Source organism: Saccostrea cucullata, unplaced genomic scaffold, assembly GCF_032062105.1.
Source record: "Saccostrea cucullata isolate Sc308-1 unplaced genomic scaffold, CSIRO_AGI_Scuc_v1 ctg1847, whole genome shotgun sequence".
NCBI classification, from domain to species: Eukaryota; Metazoa; Mollusca; class Bivalvia; order Ostreida; family Ostreidae; genus Saccostrea; species Saccostrea cuccullata.
This window is the reverse complement of record NW_026937982.1, coordinates 53,936-80,911: the sequence shown is the minus strand read 5'-3', so window position 1 is coordinate 80,911 and position 26,976 is coordinate 53,936. Positions and strand designations below refer to the sequence as shown.

The 26,976-nt window shown below is 32.6% G+C and overlaps 1 protein-coding gene and 1 pseudogene across 4 annotated transcripts; one reads left to right on the top strand and one right to left on the bottom strand.

Moving 5' to 3' along the window:
• The first annotated feature begins 3,709 nt into the window (after nucleotides 1-3,709).
• LOC134249230 (perlucin-like) lies at nucleotides 3,710-26,353 on the top strand. Of its 4 annotated transcripts, none has more exons than XM_062731599.1 (7): nucleotides 3,718-3,815; nucleotides 13,079-13,302; nucleotides 14,472-14,555; nucleotides 21,913-21,996; nucleotides 22,666-22,757; nucleotides 23,378-23,465; nucleotides 26,127-26,353. In XM_062731599.1, exons 2-7 carry the CDS (start codon nucleotides 13,101-13,103, stop codon nucleotides 26,342-26,344), a joined length of 768 nt encoding a protein of 255 aa, XP_062587583.1. In that variant the 5' UTR covers nucleotides 3,718-3,815; nucleotides 13,079-13,100; the 3' UTR covers nucleotides 26,345-26,353. The 4 variants fall into 4 exon arrangements, with proteins under 4 accessions (XP_062587586.1, XP_062587583.1, XP_062587585.1 ...); XM_062731600.1 differs by having other exon boundaries at nucleotides 3,757-3,815; nucleotides 13,090-13,302; XM_062731602.1 differs by lacking the exon at nucleotides 13,079-13,302 and having other exon boundaries at nucleotides 3,710-3,815.
• On the bottom strand, nucleotides 11,938-12,480 carry LOC134249226 (uncharacterized; annotated as a pseudogene).
• Nucleotides 26,354-26,976: the final 623 nt, after the last annotated feature.

Sequence of the window (26,976 nt, the reverse complement as noted above, 5' to 3'; positions counted from 1 at the left end):
ATGAGACCAATTGCATAAGATTCATTGACCTTTGAGCTTAAAATTCATGTAAAGGTCAAAGGTCAAGGTCATTCCAAAATTGAGAAATTAAGCTGTATTTATATCTTTTTTGTCTCTTAACATATACAAACTGTCTTAGCATCATTAATATGAACTCTTAAAACTATTCACAAGATTCAATTTGTATTCCGTAAGATTGAACCTATGAAAAGTTATCACCCTTTGTGCGAAAAACCTTGTTCTTGCTACTATTTCAAAACCGTACAGCGTACAAATATGAAACCTTCACTAAAGTCTTTGACTCATTGAGAGGATTCTGGAATCTATTCATTGCGAAAGTCTTCGGTGACTCCTTCAATGAGTTATTGCCCCTGAAACTTTTTGAATTTTACAAATAATTAAAAATTTTCAAAATGAGAAGGTGTAGAGACATGAGACCAACTGCATAAGATTCATTGACCTTTGAGCTTAAAATTCATGTAAAGGTCAAAGGTCAAGGTCATTCCAAAATTGAGAAATTAAGCTGTATTTATATCTTTTTTGTCTCTTAACATATACAAACTGTCTTAGCATCATTAATATGTACTCTTAAAACTATTCACAAGATTTAATTTGTATTCCGTAAGATTGAACCTATAAAAAGTTATCGTCCTTTGTGCGAAAAACCTTGTTATCACTACTACTTCAAAACCATACAGCGTACAAATATGAAACCTTCACTAAAGTCTTCGACTCATTGAGAGGATTCTGGAATCTATTCATTTCGAAAGTCTTCGGTGACTCTTTCAATGAGTTATTGCCCCTGAAAGTTTTTGAATTTTACGAAGAATTGAAAATTTTCAAAACGAGAAGTTCTAGAGACATGAGACCAACTGCATAAGATTCATTGATCTTTCATCCTAAAATTTCTGCACAGGTCAAGGTCATTCCAAAAATGAGAAATTAAGCTCTTTTCATATCTCTTTTGTCTTTCAACATATGCTTAATGTCTATGCATCATTTATATATACTCTTAAAACTGTGTCAAAGATTTCATTCTTGTCCCTTAAGATTGACCCTATTAAAAGTTATTGCCCCTTGTGCAAAAAACATTTTTATTGCTATTGCTCCTAAACCGTAAACTGCAAAGACATAAAACCTTCTCTTATGTCTTATGGGACTTAAGGCAAAACTTTAAAGTTCAAGTGCAAAAGGATCTGGTGACTTCTTGAACGAGTTACTGCCCATAAATGCTTTTGTGCTTACTATTAAACCTTATAACTTTAAAACTATAAGTCATAGAGAAGACATGGGGTTAATTACAATGTGACCCTTGACCTTTGACCTTGAATATGACTTAAAGGTAAAAGGTCAAGGTCACCTAAAAAAAAATCATTTTCATTTTTTTTCTTCTTTTAAGCCATTCCTTGTTTTCTTTTTTATGAAATTTAATTTTAAATAGATAAATATTAAATGAAATTGAAATTCAAAAGGTGGAAAGACCTCTTATTGTTCTGTGAACAATAAGTCTCCTAGTTTCTATACATTAGCGATTACATAAAACTATACTTGTCATGTAGTTTTATTGAATAAAGTTAGTCTTGGACAAAAGAGCATGACTAACAATTATGGACGCAGTTCGTTTTATCCAAATTAAGCCACGACAAACAACAACACTGGGTATGACCTCCCCTTGATTGAATGCACGCCTGTATTGCCTGGGGGAAACTTCGAATGAGTGAACGGATGCTCTTTTAAGGGATGCAATCAAATTCTGACAGATTCACTTCAAGTTCATTGGACCGTTCACGGTAGCTCAGTCGGTAGAGCGCTTGCTACGTGATCGGGAGGTCGTGAGTTTGTATCTCGGCCGCGACTAACCTAAGTCGATAAAAATAATGGGTAGCTACTGTTCCTTCGCCATGCGCTCGGCACTTTGAAGAGTCCTTCGGATGAGACGCTAAAAACCGAGGCCCCATGTCAGCGGCAGGCGTTGGCACGATAAAGATCCCACACTGCTCAATGGCCTTGAGTGCCGAGAAAAGGTCAAAATTTGAAGCCCTTCACCGGCATACGGTGACGTCTCCATATGAGTGAAAAATAGAGGGGGACGTTAAAAATAAACAATCAATCAAGTTCATTGGTATTGGATTGAGCAGGTTTCTGTTGCTGTGTCTGCTTCTGTAGAACATAATTGACATGTTAATTAGAAATTATGTTCTGTGACTTCGTAGCCCATTCTATTCTCTCGTTAGTCACTGCCTCAAGGAATCGTTTAACACTGATTACCCTTTGTAGTCCGCTCTGAACCTATGGACCCGGTAGATGGTGTCATAATTTGGCGACGAATGGAATTGCATCTCTATATCGATAAGTGTTCCGTTTATGATGACGTACAACTCTGTGAATGCCTCACATTCTTTCTTTCAGCACCTTTGACGACGTGTTTCCATCATATATGTTCACAAAATTCGTCTGCAATGACTACGAATCTAAAGTGACATATTTGTTAGATTTGTGAAGTAATTTTAAATTTATATATAATATTTTTTGCAATTTTTCTTTTCTTTCGCCTTGTCGATTTATTATACCATAGGCATTTTCAAAGTATCTTCTAATTAATTTAATATACCGAATGTTTTCTTTTTTGTTAATTCAAGTTGAAGATTTCTAACGTGGGGCTTGTAATGGTAAAAAATATCAAAAAGAAATTCATAAGAATTGTTTTTGTTTTGTTTTGAACATATTTTATTATTTTATTGAAAAGCAAAAGGATAAGAAACAAGTTCTAACAACTTACTAGTTCTTCTCCTTAACATAAAGACATAGTATATATAAGAATTAATGATTAGAATTGAACATTGAAATCGAATGAAATGAGTGCGTTTTGATTAATAAGGATTTCACAACAAACTGCAATCGATCAAAAATATGGAATTGATTACAATTGCTGATAAGAATAATCCTTTTTTTCAGAATAAACTTTGATACCTTTTCTTCTAAAAAAAAAAAAAAAAAAAAAAAAAATTCTTATCCGTGCATTACCATGCGCGTTTTTATTTTCCTTCTCACTAATATTTTATTTGCCCTGAAAAACAGATTATTTCCCATGTAAATTCTATGGTCAATACAATGACCTTGTCAGCAAATACAATATATCATTGGGTCAAATGCTGACTGACGTTTTTCATACCAATTGTTAGTGCATTATTTATAAACTGAATTGACGACGGATTTTTCCCTATATTTCCTGATCATGACAAGGAGCACATGGCAGGTGTGACCGGTAGCTATAGGCGGGGGATGCTCAATCCTCCACGGCACTTGATCCCACCTCTGATGTTTCCAGGGTCCTTGTTTGCTCTGCCCTTGTTTTGCATTACTTTTTGGACTTTGAGATTGAATACTGTCCGTTATCTCCATATCTTCTTCCTGTATTTGAAACATTTATCATACACAGGAAAAATGAGAAAAAAATAACATTGGACATGTGCTTTTTCATTGTATAAGGAGCGTAATATTGAATAAATGAAACCATTTGTTAAACAATTATGAACCATATACTTTACTTTATATATCACAAGATTTTTTTTTTCTTTCTGAAATGCTCACTAATATAAATTGTTCATTCAGATTACCTAGTAGGATCTGTTCAGGATAATTCCACTTATGATACAAAATTATTCTTAAGTGTCACATTTGCGTCGCGTCACTTAATAGAACCTCTTCTAAGTTACAGTCAAAAGCACTTCTAACAATTCATGTTTTATCATAGCATTGCTTTTTTATGCTTTAAACAAAGTGAACACCGTGCAAAGAAAGGAACTCAAACGTTTGTAAGTACTACAAAGCAATGTTGTGTCGATTTTTAATGTTTAAAATTCCATTCCTGATGATAATTATTTATTGTTATCAAGATTACACAAACTTTGTTCTTTTATTTCCATTTGAAGTGTAAGGAGGAAAGGCTTATTAAATCGCTCTGTACCCATGAGATTTTTCTCCAAACACTTTTGTAATGCATATTTTTAAAATTAAAATCTTTTTTCAATGTTAACATTATCTGGAAGCTCTGATGGGATTTCAGCACGATCCTTGAACCCTTTCCCTACTCAAAAATACTCAAAAGTTATTAATATATGACACTCTTACAGATTGTAGCAGCTTAAGGATAGAAAAATTCTTTTAAATAAATCATAACAAATTCAGAGAATTGTGGCCCCCCTCTTTTGGTGTTTTTGTGGGTGAGATGTCATTTTTTATGACATATTGTCTTGTAACATTATTACAATGTACACACAATTTATAATTGGTTGCGACCAAGTTTCCTTCCTAAGAATGGCGTTTATAATGTAAAATCAACACAAACTTCAATAGCAATGGCAAACAACTGACTTAAATTCACTTTATATACCTTTTCCTTGGACCTATCTTGATAATAATTAGCAAACTAAATAAAAACGAACTGTAACGACGGAATAACTTACAATCAAACCAATAATCAAATTTATTACGTTATATCACTGTAACTGCAAACTGAGTGGTTTAACCAGCAATTCTGTTTTTTTCCCCGATAAAGTCAGCAACTACCAAAACACACCCTATAAAAATCACAGTCACGGATACCATCTAAAGACACACAAACACAAACTAAAGTCATCAAGACACCATAGCTATAACAGGACACTGTGGCTACACATAAAATTTGATTGGGTGATTCAAAAACTATTTCAATCCATTTTACTAATTCGGATTTATTACAGTCTCAACAATGAACGCACTATCATATGTCAATTAAAAATTATCACTGAAGTTGATTTCTTTAAATTTAAGGCCAAGGTCAATGGGTCACAAGTAGGTCAAACTCCAAAGTCAAGTTCATCCTTTCTATCCAATGAAATTAAAGTTCCTGTCACAAGGATTAAATATGTGAAACATGAACGCCTGAGCCCTAACCCTTTAAAAGTTATGGTCAAGGATTGTTTTTTAAAAGTAAGAAAAACTCCAAGGTAAATGTCAAAGTTCTTTGTATCCAATGAAAGGTCTTCTCACAAGAATAAGATATGTAAAGTATATAGAGTTCTATCCCTTACCGTTCTAAAGTTATGGTCAAGATTATTTTTTTCACAAATAAAGAAATCTCCAAGGTCAGTTGGTCAAGGTTGATGATATCCAATAAAAGGTCTTGTCACAAAGAATAGATATGATCATTTGTGAAAGTCCTGGTAGTCTAGTCAAATTATCAAATTTTCCATCAAAATGTGAACTAATTGCAACAGTTTCAAAACTTAGTTTTAATCAATCTATGATATGATCTGAATATATAACAAAAAGTTTAGAAAAATTTATACATGGGAAAATTGAAAAATTGAGGTAATTATTGGGATGTATTGTGTTCACTCTGATTAAGTGTTAAACGAACAATGTAAAGTAGAAACTTCTATACTGGTTTAAAAAAAAAAACATGTAAGTAGGGAAATAAACTTAACTGAATAAACTGAATTGGAAAATATTAAATTTTGGTTACTATATGTGTTGGTTGCCATGGAAACAGTATAAATTGAGAATGTCATCTACTTTTGAACAATGAACCTTTACAAACACGAATACAGTCACTACATTAGTTTACACACATACTCAAAATGCATTCTTTTGCCATACATGCTTCAAAGAAATTATTTAGAAGATTTCTGTAAATAGGTAGTAACCATGGATACATTATAAATGAATTTTACATGAAAAACTTCGGTATTCAGCAATGCTAAGTATAGCACGAATATACTCAATCACCAAAAGAAACAATAAACATGTTTTAATTCATATGAAAAGTAATATCCAAAAATAATTAGGAGCAGATTTAGAGGGGTCAGGGGACATCCCCCAATAAGAATTTTTTTTATGAAAAAGTAGTAGAAAATGCCCCCTCCCCCCAAAAAAAACCCGTATCCCTCCTGTAACTGAAAGGTTTTCCCCGTATATGAAGAAAATTGTGGGAAGATCTCATAGAACCCCATTCCTCCCTGAAATACATTTATGTTTTTATTCTGGATTAGGTAGGTTGTTATTTTTTTTTTGTCAAAAAATATTCTGAAATCTGAAATTTTTTTACGCACAGCAAAGCTGTTCCCCATAGATTACATTGTAGTTGTGTTGTCCACCCTTCAGAAAATTTTCTTTCAACATGTGACACCATGGCAGTTTTGAGTCCCTGCAATATGATTGTTTGGTGACTTGTATAAAATGCTCAGAAATAAAAAAAAATACTCTGCTTAAATCAGTATCATATAATGCTTGTACACTATAATGAGTATGATGGTTCTTGCTTGATCAGAACTTGAACCCACCCCACACCTTGGTACCCTACAGGGTATTTCTTGTCATGAGTTTAATAAAAATGCTATCTTACTCATATCAAGTGGCTCAATGCATTTTTTTTACCCTCCATATAATGAAACCACGCTCTCCGGTGTGATAGGAACATAGCAACATTTAATGTTGCTTCATGGATGGTGATATTCCAAAAATATTTGAAGTTTTTTTTCAGTGTAACCTTCAACTATATTCAATAATATGAAGATAAGACACGTTTTAGGATAAAATCTGAAATTGTTATCCCTTGAAAATGATCATTGTTGACCAAGATGTAGCCGAATCAACAGTAATTAAATTGAATTGCGTACAAAATATCGTGAAATGTGCGCGCAAAGGCCCTGTGCAGTTAATAATTATTATATTTTTACCCTTCTTAAATCTTAATGTATTTCAAACCGTTGCTATGTAATGTTAATATAAGAGGGTGGGGGCAATTGAAAGCACACAGTAGATTATCTTATTCTTATTGATAAAAAAAAAATCTAAGGTCAAATTAAAGCACTTATACAAGTGGAATGAAGTAAAAGAAAGCACGCCAGGTATTTGTTTCAAGGAAGAATTAAATGTTAAACTCTTGGTAGATACTGGTTATCAATTTTTACTTGTTAAAATTCATATGTAAAAGTATTTTTAATGTTTGTTATATTTTCCCCAAATATTTTTATCCGAACAGTTATAGAAATTATAAGACTTTGGCTTTAATCTAGGAATTCACCCGCATGGTGCAGTGGTTAGAGCATCTGCTCTAGAGTTGCGAAGTAAGGAGTCGATCCTTATGTCGCGGGTTCGAATCCCACTGTGGGATGTGGAGACCGGTCGGATAAGACCGTATAAACCGAGGTCCCGTGTCGCAGCAGGCACTGGCGCGAAAAAGATCCCTCACTGCTTAATGGCCCTAAGTGCTGAGTATAGAACAAAATGTGCAGCTCTCCACCGGCAAGTAGTGGCATCTCCAAATGCATTAAATATTCTTGAGAGGGACGTTAAACAATATACAATTACAGTAGAAAGATTCACGTCCGTCTATTCTTTTTTCAATGTTGCTCTTATTAAGAAGTGACTTTGAAAGTGTTCCAGATTGTTCACATTCTAAAGCATGCTCATGGAAACGCCGTTATCACCAGTCCCCATAAAATAGAGCTTCAGTAAGTGCCGCATCAGGCATTTTACTGTTGCAAAAATGACCATATGATGATCAGATCTACAAGAAGTTAAGTTTTTAGAAATGTGTTTAAAATATTTTGTTAAAAAGTTACATTAAAAATTTTTAAAAAGAGCATTTAAGCATTTAATTCTGTCTAAACGATTCCATTTGAATTATTTCCATTACTATAAACAAAATGCAGCTTTTCCACATGTATAGATGCATGGTGCAGTCTTTATAGAGAAAAAGGTCAATATCAATTAGCTTTTTATATAAGGTTCGCTACTCTTTACAAAAGCAATAAGCAGTAAATTTGGAGAGCAAAAACATTGTTTGAATCACACAGTTCAAATTTAAGTTCCGGAGATACCTGAATGAAATTAAATATTTGATTTGTTTAACTTCAAATCAAATCCTGTTCATGAGATTCCATAAATTCTGTACTCTTTATTTCAAAATGATAAATTTCTATAAATTTTCTAGATATTTAATCAAAATATATTCTGTGATGATGCAATTGTAACAACTCTGATATAAATTGTACATGTACTTGTCTGATAAGCTTCCTTGCAGAATTCTTTAAAAAGGCTTTTTTGACTTATTTTGTACACAAACTGTGTTCCATACATTTTTTGTTCCTGTATAAATTCCAAAACTACTGGGGTATAAATGTCCATAAGGTGTTTACAAATAAAATGAAAGTAAACACATTCACATTTAGGAATTTCACATACAATATTGTGAATACAAACAGCGTTCCATACTGAATGGTAATTGCAACCATTATATATGTGTAGATGATATTTGGCCGGTGTGGAAGTCAAAACTTCACTTCTTTGGAAATAAAATTATATAATTTTTTTGATTTAGTTTTGATTGCATAACAAACTACAGGTTAAAATAACAACCTTTAATGCTAATTGGCTATTGTTTTCAGGCTGTCTGTCATAGAAAGCTCATGTAGAAAAAGTACGGTGTGCAAATGGGTAATTCTAAATTCATATTCATCCCTAATTTTAATCTTTCGATTTCCCAACCTTCCCCTGAGTGAATTTTTCTAAACTTTTTATATGTGAGTTACTAATAGCTTATCTATAAATCTGCATTAAAATATATACTGTTGCAATTAGTTCTCATTTTTCAGTAGAATGATTAGACTATGGTACATGTATCTACCATTCACATGTTATGGCCAAAATAAAAATTTGGAATTTTTATGTAAAAGTGGGTCAAACTCTAAGGTCAAGGTCAAAAGGTCAAATTTGGGGGTTTCTTGTGAAAAGTCTTGTCACAAGGAATACTCATGTAAAATAGGAAAAAGTTATGGGCAAGGTTAAAGTTCATGTGACGGACGGACAGCAAGACAGACTGACGGACAGACGAATGAGATTTAATGTCCCCTCGCTTTTGTGAAAGCGGGGCACAAAAATAGAGAATTTGCGAATACACAGGAGGAACAATCTCTGAAGTGGGTTACTTACAGTAGTCATTACATGTAATTCGTTTGGTTAATAATAGAACAGATTGAATGAAAATATTACACTTCTGAGCAATCGTTTCCCTTGGCTATATGTTTGAGAGTACTAAGGATTTAAACTGTAGTCACATGTTATCATCTTTTAAATGAATGTGATACAATCGTTTGATCTTTGATCCTTATTTCAACCACGAAGATGAGTTGATGTAGTTATTATGAACAGTTCGGGAAAATAATTTTGAAAAACGAAAAAAGCATCGGCAGAAACATAAAAAAATATTCATTTAGCAATATAAACAGTAGTTATGATAAATTGTCAAAATTAACATTCTGAAGAAGGAAGGCAAGGTCCTAGCTAGCTGACATTGAGCTTCTGCAAAAAGCATTGAAAATCAACACTGGCCTTCTCCTTAATGAAAAAAGGCTAAGCAAACAAAAACGAACAAAAAATATAATCAAATTAATATTGAGACACAATGTATTTTCAAGCAATACATATTTGCCACAGTTGATTTTATTTTCTATTCTATATCAGGAGAAACAAAAGGAAAAAAAAAAATAAACGCAGTTATGTTAAACTTTCATGAGTATTGAAATTGAATCCAAAACATAACATTTCCAGCTTGGTTTAGATTTCAATGTGTAGGCAATGTATGCCTTCAACGCACCTATTTTGCTATTATGTTTAAATTTTATTACAAAATATTTTTGCATGTGACCAGTGGCAAGGGATGCTCAGTCCTCCATGGCACCTGATCTGATGGATTCGAGGTCTTTGTTTGCTCTGCTCCTATTGTATACTGTTTTATGAACTTTTGATCTTGAATTATGTTCGTTATCTCAATATGTTTCATGCAGAGAAGAAAAAATAATACTGAATTGTTATATTTAAAATTTATGTTTTATGCCACCGTAACGAAACCACAGTTAGGGCAGATAAATTTATGATACATGTACGTACGTTTATAATTTAACAGGAGTTGAAAAAAGACGTGAAATCTGCTACACTCTCATTTTTCATTATTACGTCATATCTTAACAGTTACAAATGACTGCATCGGATGAGTTGTGATATGGACCGCACTCTGGGAAAAGGGGTCTTAATGACATTTTTAATGAAAATGAGTTTTTCACTGGAAATAAGTGGCACTGATCTGAAAAATAATATAACCAAGTTTGGTTGTTTAAATCCTAATAGTAACCAAGTTACAGGCAATTGAATGACGTCATTTATAATGTGTCCAAACCCATGAAACGGCGTAACGCCATTCTAACGCAAATCTAACGTTGCGTAAGAATTTTCTTTCATTCATGATTGCTTTACGTAAAATTTTTAAGTTTTACTTATACGAATTAACTATTAAAAAAAATATCTATAACTTTTTTTTTTAAAATTCTTCTTTGATTATTACATATGATATACTTTTAATCTATCAAAAAAAGAATAAGAAAAAGACATTTTCAGTTTCATTTAAATCCCAATCTGTATGTAAACAATGTTATAATTATAATTATTCGTCTTTTTTCTTTGAAAGTTCACAATAATGACAGGGTTCAAATCAATAAAATCATTTATACTATATCTATACATTTAATTCCACTCTATTCCGTAAATGGACTAGGGCAAGTTTCATTCTGAAATGCTTGTCGCACATATGGCCTCACATGCGAAAATAGGTATCGCAGCCGAGATTCAGAAAGTCCACTTGCGGGGAGAACATCTGGTCTTCTAATTTCTGTAAACTGAAAATCCTTGTCTTTTAAAATTGAGATCTTTTCTTCGTTCCCTTTACTGGTCTTCTTCACTGTAACAATGCCGGGTTCTTCAGTATTGAAGGAAAAGTGTTGGTACAGTCGTATACCCTTCATTGCTTTAAAAAACTGACTAAGGTAAGCTTTCCATGATCTCCATTGCCATGCTGGGTATCTCACAGCTGAGTTCGTAGAGGAAGATTTGTTCACAACATCTTCAATTTGGCCAATGCCATCACAATCACAACGCCTGTATAACTTTTTGATAAGAGCAAATCCTCCATCGATGAGGCATCGCGCATGACCAGGAATTTGCATCTTAAACTCTATAGAGTTGTGTTGTTTCGTCATGACTCGCCACATAAAGTATCCAAGCACATATTGATTTTTATTCTGACCACAGCAGTTATCAGCATGGATGGTACATGACACTTCCCCCAAATTATGGTTTTCTAAGGCCCAGTCCAGCATAGAAATCACCGAATCTGGACATTCGCCCCATCTGGTCCGATGGTTACATCCTCATTTATCAAAAAATTCAGTTGTTTAGGTTTTCCATCACTGCGGACACCAAATACATGGACTTTTCGAAGAGTGTGAAAGTACAGTGGGCCCATTTGTCGTGCATGGTGAGGAATACAAACATTTTGACTGAAATCAAAAGTATAATGGACGAACTTGTTCTGTAAGCGATATGTGTCACGGGACCTTTTTACACATTCATTGTAAATGTTCCTCTCTCCTTGTGCTTGTATGATGTGGTCCTGCATCTTCCTTGTTGCAACCAACTTTTCTTCCTCAGAAACAGCATCCAAAATGCTTTTCCGGAGCTTCCGTCACTGGTGGCACAAACATCGTCTCTAGGTTTTGCAATTCGTATATGCGGAAAACATTGATTCCATACGTTGCAAAATGTGGAGTATTGCACATGGCGTTCATTAAGGCAGCTTTCCACGTATTTATCATGAATAGCTTTTTTTGTCATGTCTGATGGTATGTATACCGGAGGAACATCGTCCCGTCCTCTTGGTGCTGCTGGTTGTGGTAGTCCAAAGTCTTCAGCAAAATTAGATACAACTTGGACCACTGAGCTAATATCACAATATTTAAGTGAATATGACTAGGTTTCTTCCCAGCGTTTCCATGTTTGCGTGGTGTTACCCCATGTGTATTCATGTGTGTTATAACGTTTCGAAGAAAGCGTTTACCAATGTCATAAGCAAGCATAAAAGTTTTCTTGTACACTTTTTAAGCAGAAAACATGAATGTTTGTCTTGAACGCAGTCTCTTCTTTCCGCGTTTGGTTGTCTCCTTACTGTTGTCTACAAAAGAACCCATGACATACATGTCCTTCTCTTCTTTTGACATCTCCCTCATGTTAAGGATGTGAGTATATAAAACATCATTGCTAAACAGAGAGAGACACATGTTCTTACAGCCGCATCCCTGAACCTTGGTTTCTCTGATTTTATACAGATCAGGATCATCCTCGGGAAGAGGCACATTTGCAATATCATTCAAATCTATTTGGTCTTCATCTTCTGTGTCGTCCCCACTTGCATCTATGTCCGAAGAGTTTGTTTTATCAAGAAACTGCATAGCACGTTGATCAAGATCCACCGCCTTATTAACAGGCAGGTCGTCATCCGAGTCATCCGAAAGAACTTCATTGTCACTGATTTGGGATGCAGCAAGTGTTTGCAGGGGTCCGTCCGAAATGTTCCGAGATGAGATTCTCTAGCTCCTGAATATCAAAAGAAAAAAATCAGAGTGCAGTTCAAAAACATGAAGAAATTTGTTTTTATATTTACAAACAAGTATTCATATTGCTTTTGTTATCTATATTTTGAATTTATATTTCTTGATCATCGTTGCAATCTCTACCTTTGTAAGACCTCGTTATTAGGTAATGTTAAAAAATCTGACATAAAAGATGAGATATGGACTTATATGATATATTTAGATTAGGAAAGTGAATTCTTATATTATTTTCATATATAATATCGGGCTATATATCACGTACATAAGCAATTGTTGTTCTATCTACATCCTGCCTGAATTTAAGAAGTTGTCTTTGTGTTCACATTTGAGGATCATATTAATATTGATTTACTACTCTGTTTAATTTCCTTTTTTCCATTATAGTTTTTTATGATTCATAGCCTCAAAACATAAACAGAATTGTTTTAAAAATCACATAGTTAAATAAATAAATATAATATGGACAGAAATAAATAAAAATCCCCTCCTTCCTTCGTATAAATGAAAATGATTCCACTTTACTCAACTCTTCTTATGTTTATTTTTCTGTTATTGCTGATGTTTTTTTTTTTTCAATTTTAATTTATAATTAGATTCTTAATAGGAACAGGAACAATGACTTTATTTTGGAGATCCTTATTGATGATGTACTGGATAAAATGTTTTTATGGTCAAAAAATAGACTTTCTCCATCCAACATGTTCAGCACCAGAAGACATGGAATTCCTAAAAAATGAATTAAGCATCCTGAGAGGAAAATCTCAAGAACACGAAAAGAACATGGAAATACTCAAAAATGAATTGAATGTTTTCAAAAGTAAGTAAATTAGCAATTGAATGTTATTTTCTGTTAGATGAAACATATTTAAATTTATTGCAAATTTGATACTACTGTAAAAGCGGAAAATTCCTTTGCTGATTAAATTTCCCTTATTTCGATGCTTGCAATTATCCACGAAAATAAATAAGTAATGAAATTTACATATTACTATATGTCGAATAGAATTATATTCGAAACGACGACATTGAATGCCCACGAAACTGTTTTCGATTTTAAAAAAATATAAATATATAGATAATTCGCAAACTTTTTGATCACCCCTCGTTTTACCAGATGAGTTATGAAAATAAAGTATTGTTATAATAAATAAACAAACACTGGAAATTATTTTGTCAACAAAATAGAAAACTTCTTTGAAATAATTGAGATGATGCCTTTTTGATACATACTGTGTTTATATACCCTAATAAATACTTTTCTTTATATTTATTACTTATTAAAGTAATACTTTTCAAAAGTTATTAAGTAATACTTTTCATAAGTTATAACTGAAAAGAAAATTTTCAATTATTACATCTGTCTAACAATTGCACTGGTGAACGACCTACAAGTCCAACTTAAGAATTGTCAGACCGCAAAGCCACTGCTTCGACACGATTAATTAATCATCGTTCAAAATCGTCAATAGGCTGAAGTTAAAAGCTGCATGCAAGTGCTGTTACTATTTTAATTTAAAAAACAGGGGCACTGGAAGGCTATGTTTAGTGATAAATAATTTTTGTGGAAAAATACTTTTATCAATCTTTTTTTTTCTTTCTCGGCTATAGTTTTTTTATTGATTAAGGCGTAGGTTTCTACATAAAGTAATTGACAATTGATTATACTATGTGTATTAAGGAAATCTTAAGTGAAGGGTATACGGGTATACAATATAACGAAATAGTTATTGACTGGGTATGGGCAACATATGATTTGATGTTAAGGTTAAAAGGTTGCCCTTGGCCTGAGGCCTCGGGCATCATCTTTACTTTCATGTCCAACAAATCATTTGTAACTGTAACTGTGTAATGATGGAAAGCTATATGTATGCAAACATTGCCACAGCAGAAGCAACATACGACTATACAAATAGATAAACAGGAAAATGAATACATGTTCCAAACGAAAATGTATAAACGTTATCCGAATAAATTACATCATTACAGAGATTGCCAAGGAAGTAAGTGAAATAAAAGGAACAATTGAACATCTAACATTGAAACAGACGATGATGGAGGAAAAAAATAATGGTAAGCTCAGAGAGAGAGAGAGAGAGAGAGAGAGAGAGAGAGAGAATAATTAATTAATATCGCTTGTTGAAGTGTGTGTATGTTTAGTTAAACTGAAATTGGAAAAACATGAAGTTTGTATGAGAAAAATATATGTAAAAATCATTATTTCTAAATGCTATAACTTGAACCTTGAGTTTTTAAAGGCTTATATATTCAAAAATGATTAAAAAAAACTTGTTCTTTTCATTTATATATTGTAAGACTCAAACGAAATGAAATGACAAGTATCGCTAGAACATGTTATTGTGAGTAAAGTGTAAATCTAGGAGTTTTACAATAATCTCAGGATAAAACAAGCGAGAACATTTGAGAAACGTGCTTCTTGAGAATCTTAGAAGTTGTGTTCAGCGTAAGGTAAGAGGTACACTGTAAGATAATGTAATTATTATATGTATATATGATGACTTGTCGTAACCTGTCTTTTTATGTTTGTTTTATATGCACAAAAATCCTTACAAACGAAGATTCATAGCGGCCTCCAGTAAATGTTCCACAAAGCCTCCTTCTCTATTATTCATAGAAATATTGACAATGATGAATATCAAACAATACATTCAAAAAGTGGTATAAATCAGATCTGGATACTGAAAAAAAATTCAAAGAAATCTTAAAAATCGTTAAATCACTAAATTTTACCAAAATTAACAAAATATGAAATCTTTAAACCTTTCAATTTTATTTATAACCGTTACCCATTTTTATTAAAATTTTCTATTTATTTTATTACATTGTTAGCTGCTTTTTCACTAAAAATGGAACTCGTAAATTTACTCTACTTGTCATTGTCTTTTTTCAGAATTAATTTGTATAAAAACACATTAAGTATGTACACAATTACTCTGAAGTTGATCATAGAGAGATGCATGAATATCTGATTGACAATTTATAATTGATTTTTGTGACCAAGTCTTCCAAAAATTGATCGGAATTCCGATGGGTACCAAATAAGACCGGTTATTGCAGACCTATTTCTGCATTCAAATGAAGCAGAATTTGTCCCAATCGTATACATGAAAAGAACGCAGTTATGATAAGGCTGTCTTAAGGCTTAATATACCGTATAAGTGGAAATTTAAGCGAGACGCAAATTTAGCGATTTCTCCTTAAAAATTGGTAATTTATATCTAGCGAAAGGTAATTTTAGCGATTTTAAAATGCTTACTTAAGCAGCTATTACAAATAAAATGCAATTAATTTTTAGCGATATTCAATTTTAGCGATCTCAGCACCCTCGCTAATAATGCCAAAATTAAATCCTCGCTAAAAATTCTACTTATACGGTACATTAATAATATATACATTTTATTTTTTAGCTAGGTTTTAATTTAAAAATACAATCCTTGTAGTATTCTTTTAATCAAAGTGTAATCAGGTATTATACTAAAGCATTTTTGTGATGTCACATGGCTTTGTTGATCTCGTGACGGGCATTTTTGATATTCTTAAATATTGTACAACAATCCCTTTGGCGCAATTGCAAAACAAAATTATTATGAAAAATTTGTATCATAGATCAATTTACCGTGAACTCTGGTACATATAAAGTGCTGGGGGCAAGTCTAATTTTAATTTTTTGAGAAAATATTTTACGAGAAATTTAACTTACCAACAGGGGAAGGGATATTTTCCACTTTATTCGGGATTTATACAAAAATGGATAAACTACATACAATCCCCCAGCATAATTCAGTTAGACGACATATTTCTCTTGTAGATTCACAATTTTAGTTTATCCTTGTCAACTACTTGTGCCTGTCCAATATAAACATGATACATCAATTCAAAATCTGTCTAGGGCTGTGCAAGGGGAGCGTTTGGCATTCAATTTTTTTTTTTTTTTAATATGTGCATATCGGACAGGCGAAAGCAATAAGGGTATTAAAATTTCAAGTGCTCAACAGCATAACAGCAGACTGGAGCTTAAAAACAATCCCAACACTTGAATTAAACAACAACGAAAGAAAATCCAAAGCGTAAAAATTATGACACTTTCCCGTCATGTTAGCTCAAGTATGCGGTGACGACGTCATATTCTATTAATACGTCAAACCTAGAGAGTTAATGCAATTGAAACCGTTTGATATTTTACGGATGCTTTATCCTCCTCGAAGACAAAAAACTTGCTGTGGCCTCCAACTTGACATTTAGATGTATTGTTGTTTTGTCAATTAACACTTATAACATCCATTCTTATGTCTATACGATATATACCTGTGCGCTTAATTAAAAAACACCACAGAGTTTGACACATCTAATTCATATTTATATATTTTATTTGATAAAGATGTTAATCTATTAACCCAGTTTTATGATTAACATGATGGCTTGAAACTTCAATCGTCAACTTCCCTTAATCACATGTGTGCAGCAAAATACATTTATAAAAGTTACCGGAGTTGATTCCTTCATCATTCTACCAGAATGTAAATTAAGCAGTTCGATAGGTCAAGAACTAAGAAAACCTAATATGCAAGCAAATCTCGCGCACGTCTATCTTAAAGTCTAATGCCAAAGAGGCCAAATATGCATGTAAATATCGAGCGGCTGACTTTGTGTTTGACGTCAGTGAGTAAGGACTTTTGAAATTAGCATGGGAGTCCTCGTGTAATATGAATCTCTGTCTACATTTTTAAAGTCTATTTCTAAAATTTTATTTCACAATGAAATGGTAATATAATGAATCACTATAAATAAGTATAGTATGCCAGGGACATCAACGAAAAGACATCTAAAGCAAAGTAATCGACAAACAAGTGGCGAAACAAAAATAACAGCAGTCTCATTTAAAGTTATCATTCCGTAAGTTGTATGGTCGACAAAATGACCTTATGAGTAAATTCAATTTATTATTTTAAGGGATATGCTGAGTGACATTTTTCATATTAATTGTTTTATATAGGCAATTATATACGCACAAAATTGTTGTCATATTTTCCCGGTCTTTCCCGGTCATGACCAGTCGGCACGGGAAGCTCACTACTTCATGGTATCTGATCCCACTCTAATGTTCTGGAGGTCAATGTTTGTTTTTTCCCATTTTTAGATTTTGAACTTAAATACTGTTCAATATCTCTATGAAAGATATATTTCATTGCTCTATTGATAAATTTAGAAAAATATTTTATTGATATAAACAGTTTTCAAGTTAGAAAACTTGAAATACTGGTTATCAGTTTGTTGGTGCATAAAAGTTATATTTCTAGTTCAAAAGCACGATATTTCTCTCATAAGAAATTATATATATTTTTTTCTCTTCATTGAGATTTTCATATTCAACTCTAAATACGGCAAAACTCGGTTATAACGAAGTACCTTGGACCTATTAAATTATTTCGCTATATCCATTATTCGTTTTAACCGTACAAAAAATTCATTAGATTTAAATAGCTGGGGATCCAATATGACTTCGTTATATTCATAAATTCGCAATATCCGTGTTCGTACTAAACGGGTTCTGCTGTATCAATATCTGAACCAAATGCAAAGAGTCTATCTCCTTCTGATTGTTCTGCTATGCTAATTCAAACTTCCTGTTTCATAAAAGAAATGCATTAATTTTGTATCTTACACTTAGTACCTTAATATTTCTGTATTATCAGATCTTAAATAAAACAAAATGTCGTTACAGTATTGAAAGAAAAGGTCAATATGATTATACTGTTCATGAATGCTTAAACTTTATAACTGTTGCAGGTTTTATAGAGTTTTGATACTTACTTAAACAGAAATAATTAAGAATTTTGAGATAAAATGAACAATACAAAATAAACATAAAAATATCAGATTCACTGCCTAGTTTATTCATGAGCTGCAGAACTGTAGCATTATGGTCTGAAATATGATCAAAGACTAATACATTTTAAAAACAATAACTCTACATTTCTGCAGCTAGGATATATATATAATAGTCAAGGGACCTTATTCTAGCATTGTCTAAATTTTACTAGGTTCGAATTAATTTGTCATTTTCACAAGTAAACATATTGTAACGCAGGTGGAGTGCTTCCCATATCTTGATTACGAAGCCTATTCTTAAACCCTGTTAAATGAATACAAAAGCATTCAAATTTTGTACATATTTAAGTCGTAAATTACTGACCTTTTTGTTTTGTTCAGCTTGTGAATTTCTACTCTTTATTTCCGTTTGTGTATGATGTATTTAGGCGGTAAACACACAACCTCCCGTTCGAAAACTTACTGCAGTTTTCTTTTCACAACTATTTTTAGTATAGTGATCAATAGTATTTCAATTTGAAAAGTTAACCTGACCAAAAAATAAGTAGGTTTACAAAGTTATAGCGGTCACTATTATATAAATGGTGCCTGTTTTGGAGAGTAACAGTTGAAATTGACACCCCAAGGAAAACTATTGTGAACCGACGCGTTAGCGGAGGTTGACAATGGTTTTCCGAGGGGTGTCAATTTCAACTGTTACCCTCCAAAACAGGCACCACTTATTTTATAATTCTGAATGTCTTCTTGATTTACTATGTCAGCAATACAAATCGTCGATCGCCTTTTCGTTCACGTTTAGAAAGCTTTCAAACTCCACGCTACTTCGGAAAAGAAATACCGACGTCTTTATTGTTTATATGATACTCTACGAGTCCTTTATCATTTAAAGTTTCGTTATTTCTGCACTCGGAAGCATGTTTCGTCTGTCGTTTGTTGTTTTCAAGTAAGCTACATCGGACGCAAGCATTTATTGACGTCAAGTTTATTCCGGTCCTTTCAAACGCACAACTGACGTTTTGAGAATTCTACGGTGAACCGTACGCGCATAATTTCCACATATGTGGCATTACCGTTGTGTTTCCCGTTGTCACGTGTGTTGCTAAGGCTGCGGGTAATGGAACAGATTGTTAACTGAGTCTAAACCAATCGGATTTTAGTATTTAACATGAAAGTATAATAAAGGTTTTTGGTAGAGCGTTTGTTTCGTGACCAGGAGACCCGGGTTCAATACTCGTTCGCTGCGCCACGTCAAACCTATGACGTATTCAGAAGTAATGACTGTTCCTTCACGGAACGCTCGGCATCAGAAGTGAAAATCAAGGTTCTTTTGGATATGACCTTAAAAATATTGGCCCCTTGTCACGGTAAACGCTGACATGATAAAGAACCCTTAGTGCTTAGTAGCCCTGACTGCCGAGTATAGGTCTTTTGAAGCAATTCATCTGTATACAGTAACGTCCCTTTATGAGTAAAAAAATTCTCTATTGGACTTTAAACAATATTCAATCAATCAATCAAGTTTAATACAATGAATTTAAGTAACAATGTTTTATACAATACTGTACACGGGGTATTGATTGGGTGTTAATTTACGTACCATTCAAGAAATGTTCACTCATTAAGAAACCATATATCGGTGAAGGACTTGAAATTTTAATCTTTACTTGGCATTTAGGAACATTGAGCAGTAAGGGATCTTGATCGTGCTAATGCCTACAGTGACTTAATAAGGACTCATCCAAAGGATCCCTTACTTTTGCTTCAATTGACGAGCGCACGGTAAATGAATCGATCAAGGAGCGAGCGCTCTATCGTGAATAACAAAATGGAAATGTACAAAACACACTCTAATCATATTATAGAATAAACAGAGATTTTTCCAATAATTGGAATAGAAAAAAAACTTGATACTTTTGAGTCGAAATCAGACTTACAGCTAATTGTAGTTTACGAATACAATAAATTTATGATTTTGTGCGACAAAGGAATTTTTTTTCTTTTCACTCAGTAGGCAAATTAATTTATAATCGGTTCCTACATGTTCTATCAGATAATATAAGATGATCGTTAGATATGATTCTATGATTCTATGGAATTTTATGATATGCAGAAAAGGGGTAAGATTTTTTTTAAAAAAAGGCAATATATTGAATTACATCTTAATACATCTCTCAATTTGCAGATCTCTAAAATAATTCATCTTTTTAAGATTATTCATTCGATCAAATTTTAAAATATAGAAACTTATTTTTTTTTTTGACATATAGGTTTCTAAATATAGAAATTATAGATCAGCTATAAGCACTGATACACGTTGCACCAACAATTATGTCATGTACATTTGCCGACAACTTAAAGTACTAAACCAATGAGAATTATCTATGTTTACAAGAAATAAAAGATCTTTAAAAATTGCAATTGACGATTCATTCGTTTTATTTGGATTTACAAAAAACGGACAAGTTGAAATACTTATCAAACAAATATTTTTTTTTAAGAATAACAAAGCGAAATTTACATTTTGCTATCCACTGGATCACGCACGCATACATGTAAAACAGTTTAAAAAAAGTTCTGAATAATAGCTACATAAACATAAAAATGAATTGGAATGCTTCTTTTTGTTTTAATATTTTTAACCACAGGAATAAAAAGTGGTGAAAAAAAAATTCTAGGGTTATAAGAAATGATATAAAGAATAAGGAGCTCACTATGATATGTGTATGAATAACTTGCATGTAGGTACGATTTATCTTCAACAACTCCATGTCAACCTTGAGAAAAGGTCTTTACGGCTCCCGCAACACCTTACTATTGTCTTTTGCATCCTTGGGTCACACCTGGACCCTCATGGATTTTCACGAAATCTTGATCCATTCTTCGCTGCTATAAGTGCGGAAAGCCTTTCTGTCATTGTGACTTTTCACATGTCCATCTACACATCATATTTCGAGTGTTTCATGTGCAGTAAACAAGGTCACCATGCGAAAGTATGTTTCTCTTCGGCAACAAAACCTTACTGATCCTCCCAAAGGAAAACATTTTCATTGGCGTCCATCGATCATTCAACAATCAAAAAAGATAAAGCCAAAAAGCCAGGAGGGGCTTGCTAGAACGCAATCTCTGGAAACATGTCTTTAAGATGGTATTATATACATGTAGCTGATATAGCTAATTTATGAGATATAGTCCGATTAGTGTTGCTGTTGCGAAGAAGCAAATGAAGAGCATACGTATTCCGCAGACTAAGTCCATACGCAAACGGTGCAGGGATTCAAGAAGAATAAAGGATTATTACGATAAACTGCAGTTCGTGAAATCTTTACCATTCCAAGTCTTAAGTTCCGAAGATTTTACATTTTTTTAAATCTACAGGCCATACCATACAAAGTACTGTATTACAGACTGAAATTAGCATATTTAAAGTAATAGTAATATGTACACAGAGATACAATGCACGTGTGTAGTATTTTTGAAGTTTTTGCTTCCTTCCAACAGGTATTAAATAAATTTAAAAATGTAGAACAATATAAATCCCCAATATAATATTGTGGTTAATAATTAAACGACTATATTGCAGAGACTGTTGAAGAAGTAAGTGAAATAAAAGAAACAATCCAACAGCTATCGTCGACACAGACGACAACAGGAAGAAGAATAAATCGTAAGTTCAGAGAGAGAGAGAGTAATAAAACCATCGTTCGCTGTAGTGTATGTTTAATTTACATTTTATTGGATCTGTGTTTAGGTACCTTTAATATAATAGTATCTGTTTTTAGTTTTCCTCTTTTATAACTGCCAAGTTCAGTGGCCAATGATGAGCAAATATTGTATGGTGATGTATGCGGAGACTTGCTAAAGTTTTTGAGTCCTGAGAAAGAGGAAATATAACTCCAAAAAGGAACTTTAATCCCAAAGATTTTGAATTTATTTTTTCTACATCAGTGCATTTAATTTTAATTCAGGTTTTTTTTGGTGCAATGTAATTCATTGAAGCTTCTTCTTTACCAAAGTATTCCTTGATTTTTCTCTAGATGTATTTTAGAGAAAATGAGTTTCATTTATTTTTTGATAAATTAAATAAATATCTGTAAAAATATATGTCAAACGAAAAGATTATTTTCTTAAAGGAATTGTAAAAGAAAATGTGAACATAATAATAAAATGTAGTTAACTTTAATGATTTAAAATCTATGTTTTACACATTGAATGTTCATTGTGACTTTTTGACATATTTATGTTTTCGATCAGCTTTAACTCTTAGGAAATTAAGAATACATTTAAATCCTTTCTGATTAAAACAATTTCATTGAAACATTTTTTTTCCTTTCAGGACCAATAGCAACCTGCGAAAAAGGATGGGTAACCTACCAAAGAGGATGCTATTTTTTTTCAACAACAATAGCCACATTTAGAGAGGCAATGGTATGATCAATATCTGTTGCTTAAAAAATTACATATTCAGTTGATGCATGAAAAATTTGGAGATAACAAACGTCTTCAATATCAACGTCCATAAAAAATACAAAATAGGAGCGGTGCAAACATGGACCTCTATAATATCCATGATATGTTGGTTTAGGCCCCGTGGAGGAGTGAGCCTCCCCTACCGACCGATCAAACCCACCGTGCCTCCTTATCAAGGTCGGGAAATAACAAAAAATATGGTTTAATTTAAAATGTATCTGTTGACAATGGCATTTTATGGATCGTAGAACGTACGACATGACTTTTTAACAAAACTGCTGAAATTCTTGTTTCATAGATAATGCTTGGTTATTAGATTACCATTAACGTCTTTTTTAAGTAAAATATTCAAGTGTGAAACACATGTGTCAGGTATTCAGTATCTTTAATAATTTTTAAAAATAAAGGACTGTCAGAAGAAAATTATATATTTTAAATACCTGAAAGTAAAGAGATTTTTTTCTGACATAATCCGAGTAAAATTTTGAATATTACATGTTTTCGATAATACTGTCAGAAAATTTACATTTCTTATCCGCTGAATACAACAAAAAGCCTTTTCAATTTACATTATGCAGTCGGCATGTTACCAGATGGGCGCAGAAATGTTGGAACTTCAAAATTCCATGGAAGAAAAATGGTTTGATAACCAGGTTCGATTAAGAGGTATAAATTTATGAATTGATTTTTGTTGAGAAATCGTTAAATTAAAGTGTTATGCTGATTGCTAATGGTTTAATATCTAAAACAAAAAAAAAAAACTATTTTGACCTCTTTTTGCATGCATTGTGTTGTATAAAGGGGGAGTTTCGATAAGGCTGTTTTGCGGCCCCTCGAGAAATGTTATGAAATTGTGATATGTTGTAGATAAATGTCTTAGCTTCCTAAAAATATGAAAATAATTTATACTGCACACGTTCTGGTCACGTGATGATTAAAAGTTTAAGTATACCCTCTTCCCTTCATTTTACGAATAGGCATTTTTAAAACGGGATACTGGAGTTTTTTCAACGTAAAATCATAAATAAAATGTGATAAGTGTGAATAAAGAAACCAAATAACCAATTTCAATATCTATTTTTACAGAAAATTAATAATATTTATTTTATGTAAATGTTCATTAAGGTGCAAGATTTTTCTAGAGCTTTTATTATAACTTTTGATTAAAAGAAGATAAATTTAACTTACAAAACATTTATATACAGTATAGGCAGAAACTTTTACAAGAGCAATTTACTGATGGTTTATATTTGAACATAATAATCAATTTATAACAGTTTTTCCGTACATAGGGAAGCAAATGTAAAAAAAAAATTGACATGAGATAGATCAACTTGGTCTGTAATTTACAGGTTTGTAGAACTGTTTGCAATACATTTTCATCAACTTAAGTTATAGCACAAAACTTATTGTGAATTATACAGTCATATTAATGAATTTATTTTTAAACCATGTTATGAAAAAAAAAATGGATTTCGGTACGAAATGCAAGTATGTATTTATATTATTTTAAAAGTATATTCAAAAGAATAACATTGCAATGCTCAGTGTATTTTAATACATCAATAATATTAAATGAAGCCAATATATTTTATCAAGATAGCAATTAGTCCCCTACCAGTTAAATCGGGGGGGGGGGGGGACTTCAAGTATAGTTTCCCTATCATCTGCCCAAATGTCTAGCTGTCCGTCCCTCTGTCTGTCCATCCCATTTGGTTTTCCGCACTTTTCTCTATAAACGCTTGCTTGCAGATTTTAATTTAATAAGCTCATTTTTGTATGAAGTGTATCTTGCTGAATTAGAGACCGAGTTTGAATTCCGTCCCGCTTCATTGATTTTTGACGGAATTATGATTTTTAACGGGGTGGGGGTGGGAGGTTTCAAATTCTTTTTCAAAATTCTTGTAAATATTGTGTTAAGTTTTGGTTCATGAGTTAACCTAGATAAGATAAAGATCATATTTGTATTTTGTTTCGCTTCAATGGTTTTTTGTTTGCGGAATTTACTTTTTTTGTTTTTATTAAATGCAGGTTATGCTTGAAGGTAAAAAGCTATAGTTGGTTATGCAATACTCACTCGAATAAATAGATTAATGATAAAAAAAAACAACTAAAATAGATTGAGTGTCTTCATTTCATGAAAGTTAGATTGATTGTATATTGTTTAGCGTCCCTCTTGAGACATGAAAGTTAGAAGTATAAAGTTAGAAGTATAAAGTTAACAACTTAAAGAAGGTATTATTTTCTCACGACTGAAACTAGGCAAGGACCATGTGCAACCCTAAATGTATTATAAGTGCATGTTTGGTCAACCTTTTACTCCAAGCATTCATCAATGAAATGTTAGTCAGGCTCAGCTTCTGAAACAAGTCTCGTACCGTGCATCCGACGAGGCATCATGAAGCATGTCTGGTCATCAAGTACTATAGCGCCACTGCTACAAAAAAATCTTTGACGTACTTTAGAAACATTGACTTCGACACATACTAGCTTAAAATACAGCATCTGAAACCCGACAGGTGACAAGGAACTACTGGATCAGGTGACTAGATGATATAAAAAAAAATATCTGCTTGAAATTTTTTTTAACTTGGAACGCTAATGCCGACGGTATTAAGAAAGCCCCCCCCCCAAGTCCGTGTAGTTGAACTACAAATGTGGCGTTAACATTATATGCTGGCGACGAAATAAGTATGGAGATAAATAGAGTATTCGAAAATGTATTCTATTGTTAATATTTCCGAGAACTATCTTTGATTTAAAAAAATGTGCTACTTTTAATTTGGCTTAGTTTTTTAACCTGGTGTATGATCAAGTAACGAGAAGGCTCTAATTTCAGGTATGCAAATTTTAGACAATTTTCATTTTTTGGATATGAAGTGCACACGCGACAGGGTATATCTAATAAGTGGGCAAAACTAGGTGAGTGTCCCTCATGCACTTCATATTCTAAACATCGATTTATAAATACCACCCTCTTATATTTTCCCATAGGCCTAATGTTAAAGCATTTGCGGGTACATCTAAGTTTGTGTCAGCTGCGGTGTGAATTGATTTCATATTAACTTTTGAATTATTAATAACAAAAATTAAGATATTCATCTTGATTTCTAAACTAATTTTGATAAAATAATTTGAAATTTATTTTTATGAAAATAAGTGGGCCGATAAACGACCCTATCGAAACACCCCCTTTATACTTGAAAAGATAATTCATTTAAAATTTATTAGTTAAGTTATATATCATATTAAATTTTCTTCACCTTTCAGTATCTGAAAACAATCTTTATTGTTATGCTGTTGATTGAGGTTTAAATTATTGAATAGGTCATTCGCCCCAGGTATGGCTTGGTGCAAGTGATACTCAACAGGAAGGAAAGTTTATATCGGTCTCAAAGGCTGAGGGACTTCCTTACAGCCACTGGTTAAAGGGACAACCAAGTAACCTCGGCGGAGAGGAACACTGCCTCACCTACTGGGTGTCTCTAAAAGGGATGAATGATGCACCATGTGACAACAAGTATAATTATGTATGCAAAAAATAAAATGCAATTGTTTGAATTATACAGGGTTTTTATCATGCAAAACTTACTCAGATAATACTATCATATACAATTATGTACTTTTGGGGACGTCTGACTATACAGACCTGATCAGGTATTGGTTTACCGAGGCTGAATTTAAAAGTCGAAAACGTTTTACATTATCATGAATTTTACAACATTTTTCTACCATCAAATATAAACAGTCATTTTAACACTTATAATTGTTAATATAATGCATAGTGTAACAACACACTATAAATATTTAATTTTAACAGCTGAAAATGTGTTTTAAAGTTGACAACAATATAATTGAGCAATAATACTCGACTATTCTACTTAAGCAAGTAGTTTAGTCTACTAGTATTTAATGCCGGCGTCTGTCGGGTTCACATTCACATCGACACATGCTTTATGACGTTTAATTTGATTGGTCGAAGATTGATTGTATATTGTTTAACGTCCTTCTCGAGAAATTTTCACTCGAATGGAGACGTTTTTGAAGATCTACAAATTAAGACCTATACTCGGCACTCAGTGCCATTGAGCAGTGATGGTTCTTTATCGTGCCAACGCCTACCGTGACACGGGACCTACGTTTTTAAAATCATATCCGAAAGACTCGTGACTTTCAC

Coding starts and splice junctions, on each gene's coding strand:
- LOC134249230 (XM_062731599.1), top strand. CDS start 13,101: ATGACTTTATTTTGGAGATCCTTATTGATGATGTACTGGATAAAATGT. Junction 14,556..21,912: donor GATGGAGGAAAAAAATAATG/GTAAGCTCAGAG, acceptor ACTATATTGCAG/AGACTGTTGAAGAAGTAAGT. Junction 23,466..26,126: donor TAACCAGGTTCGATTAAGAG/GTATAAATTTAT, acceptor ATTATTGAATAG/GTCATTCGCCCCAGGTATGG.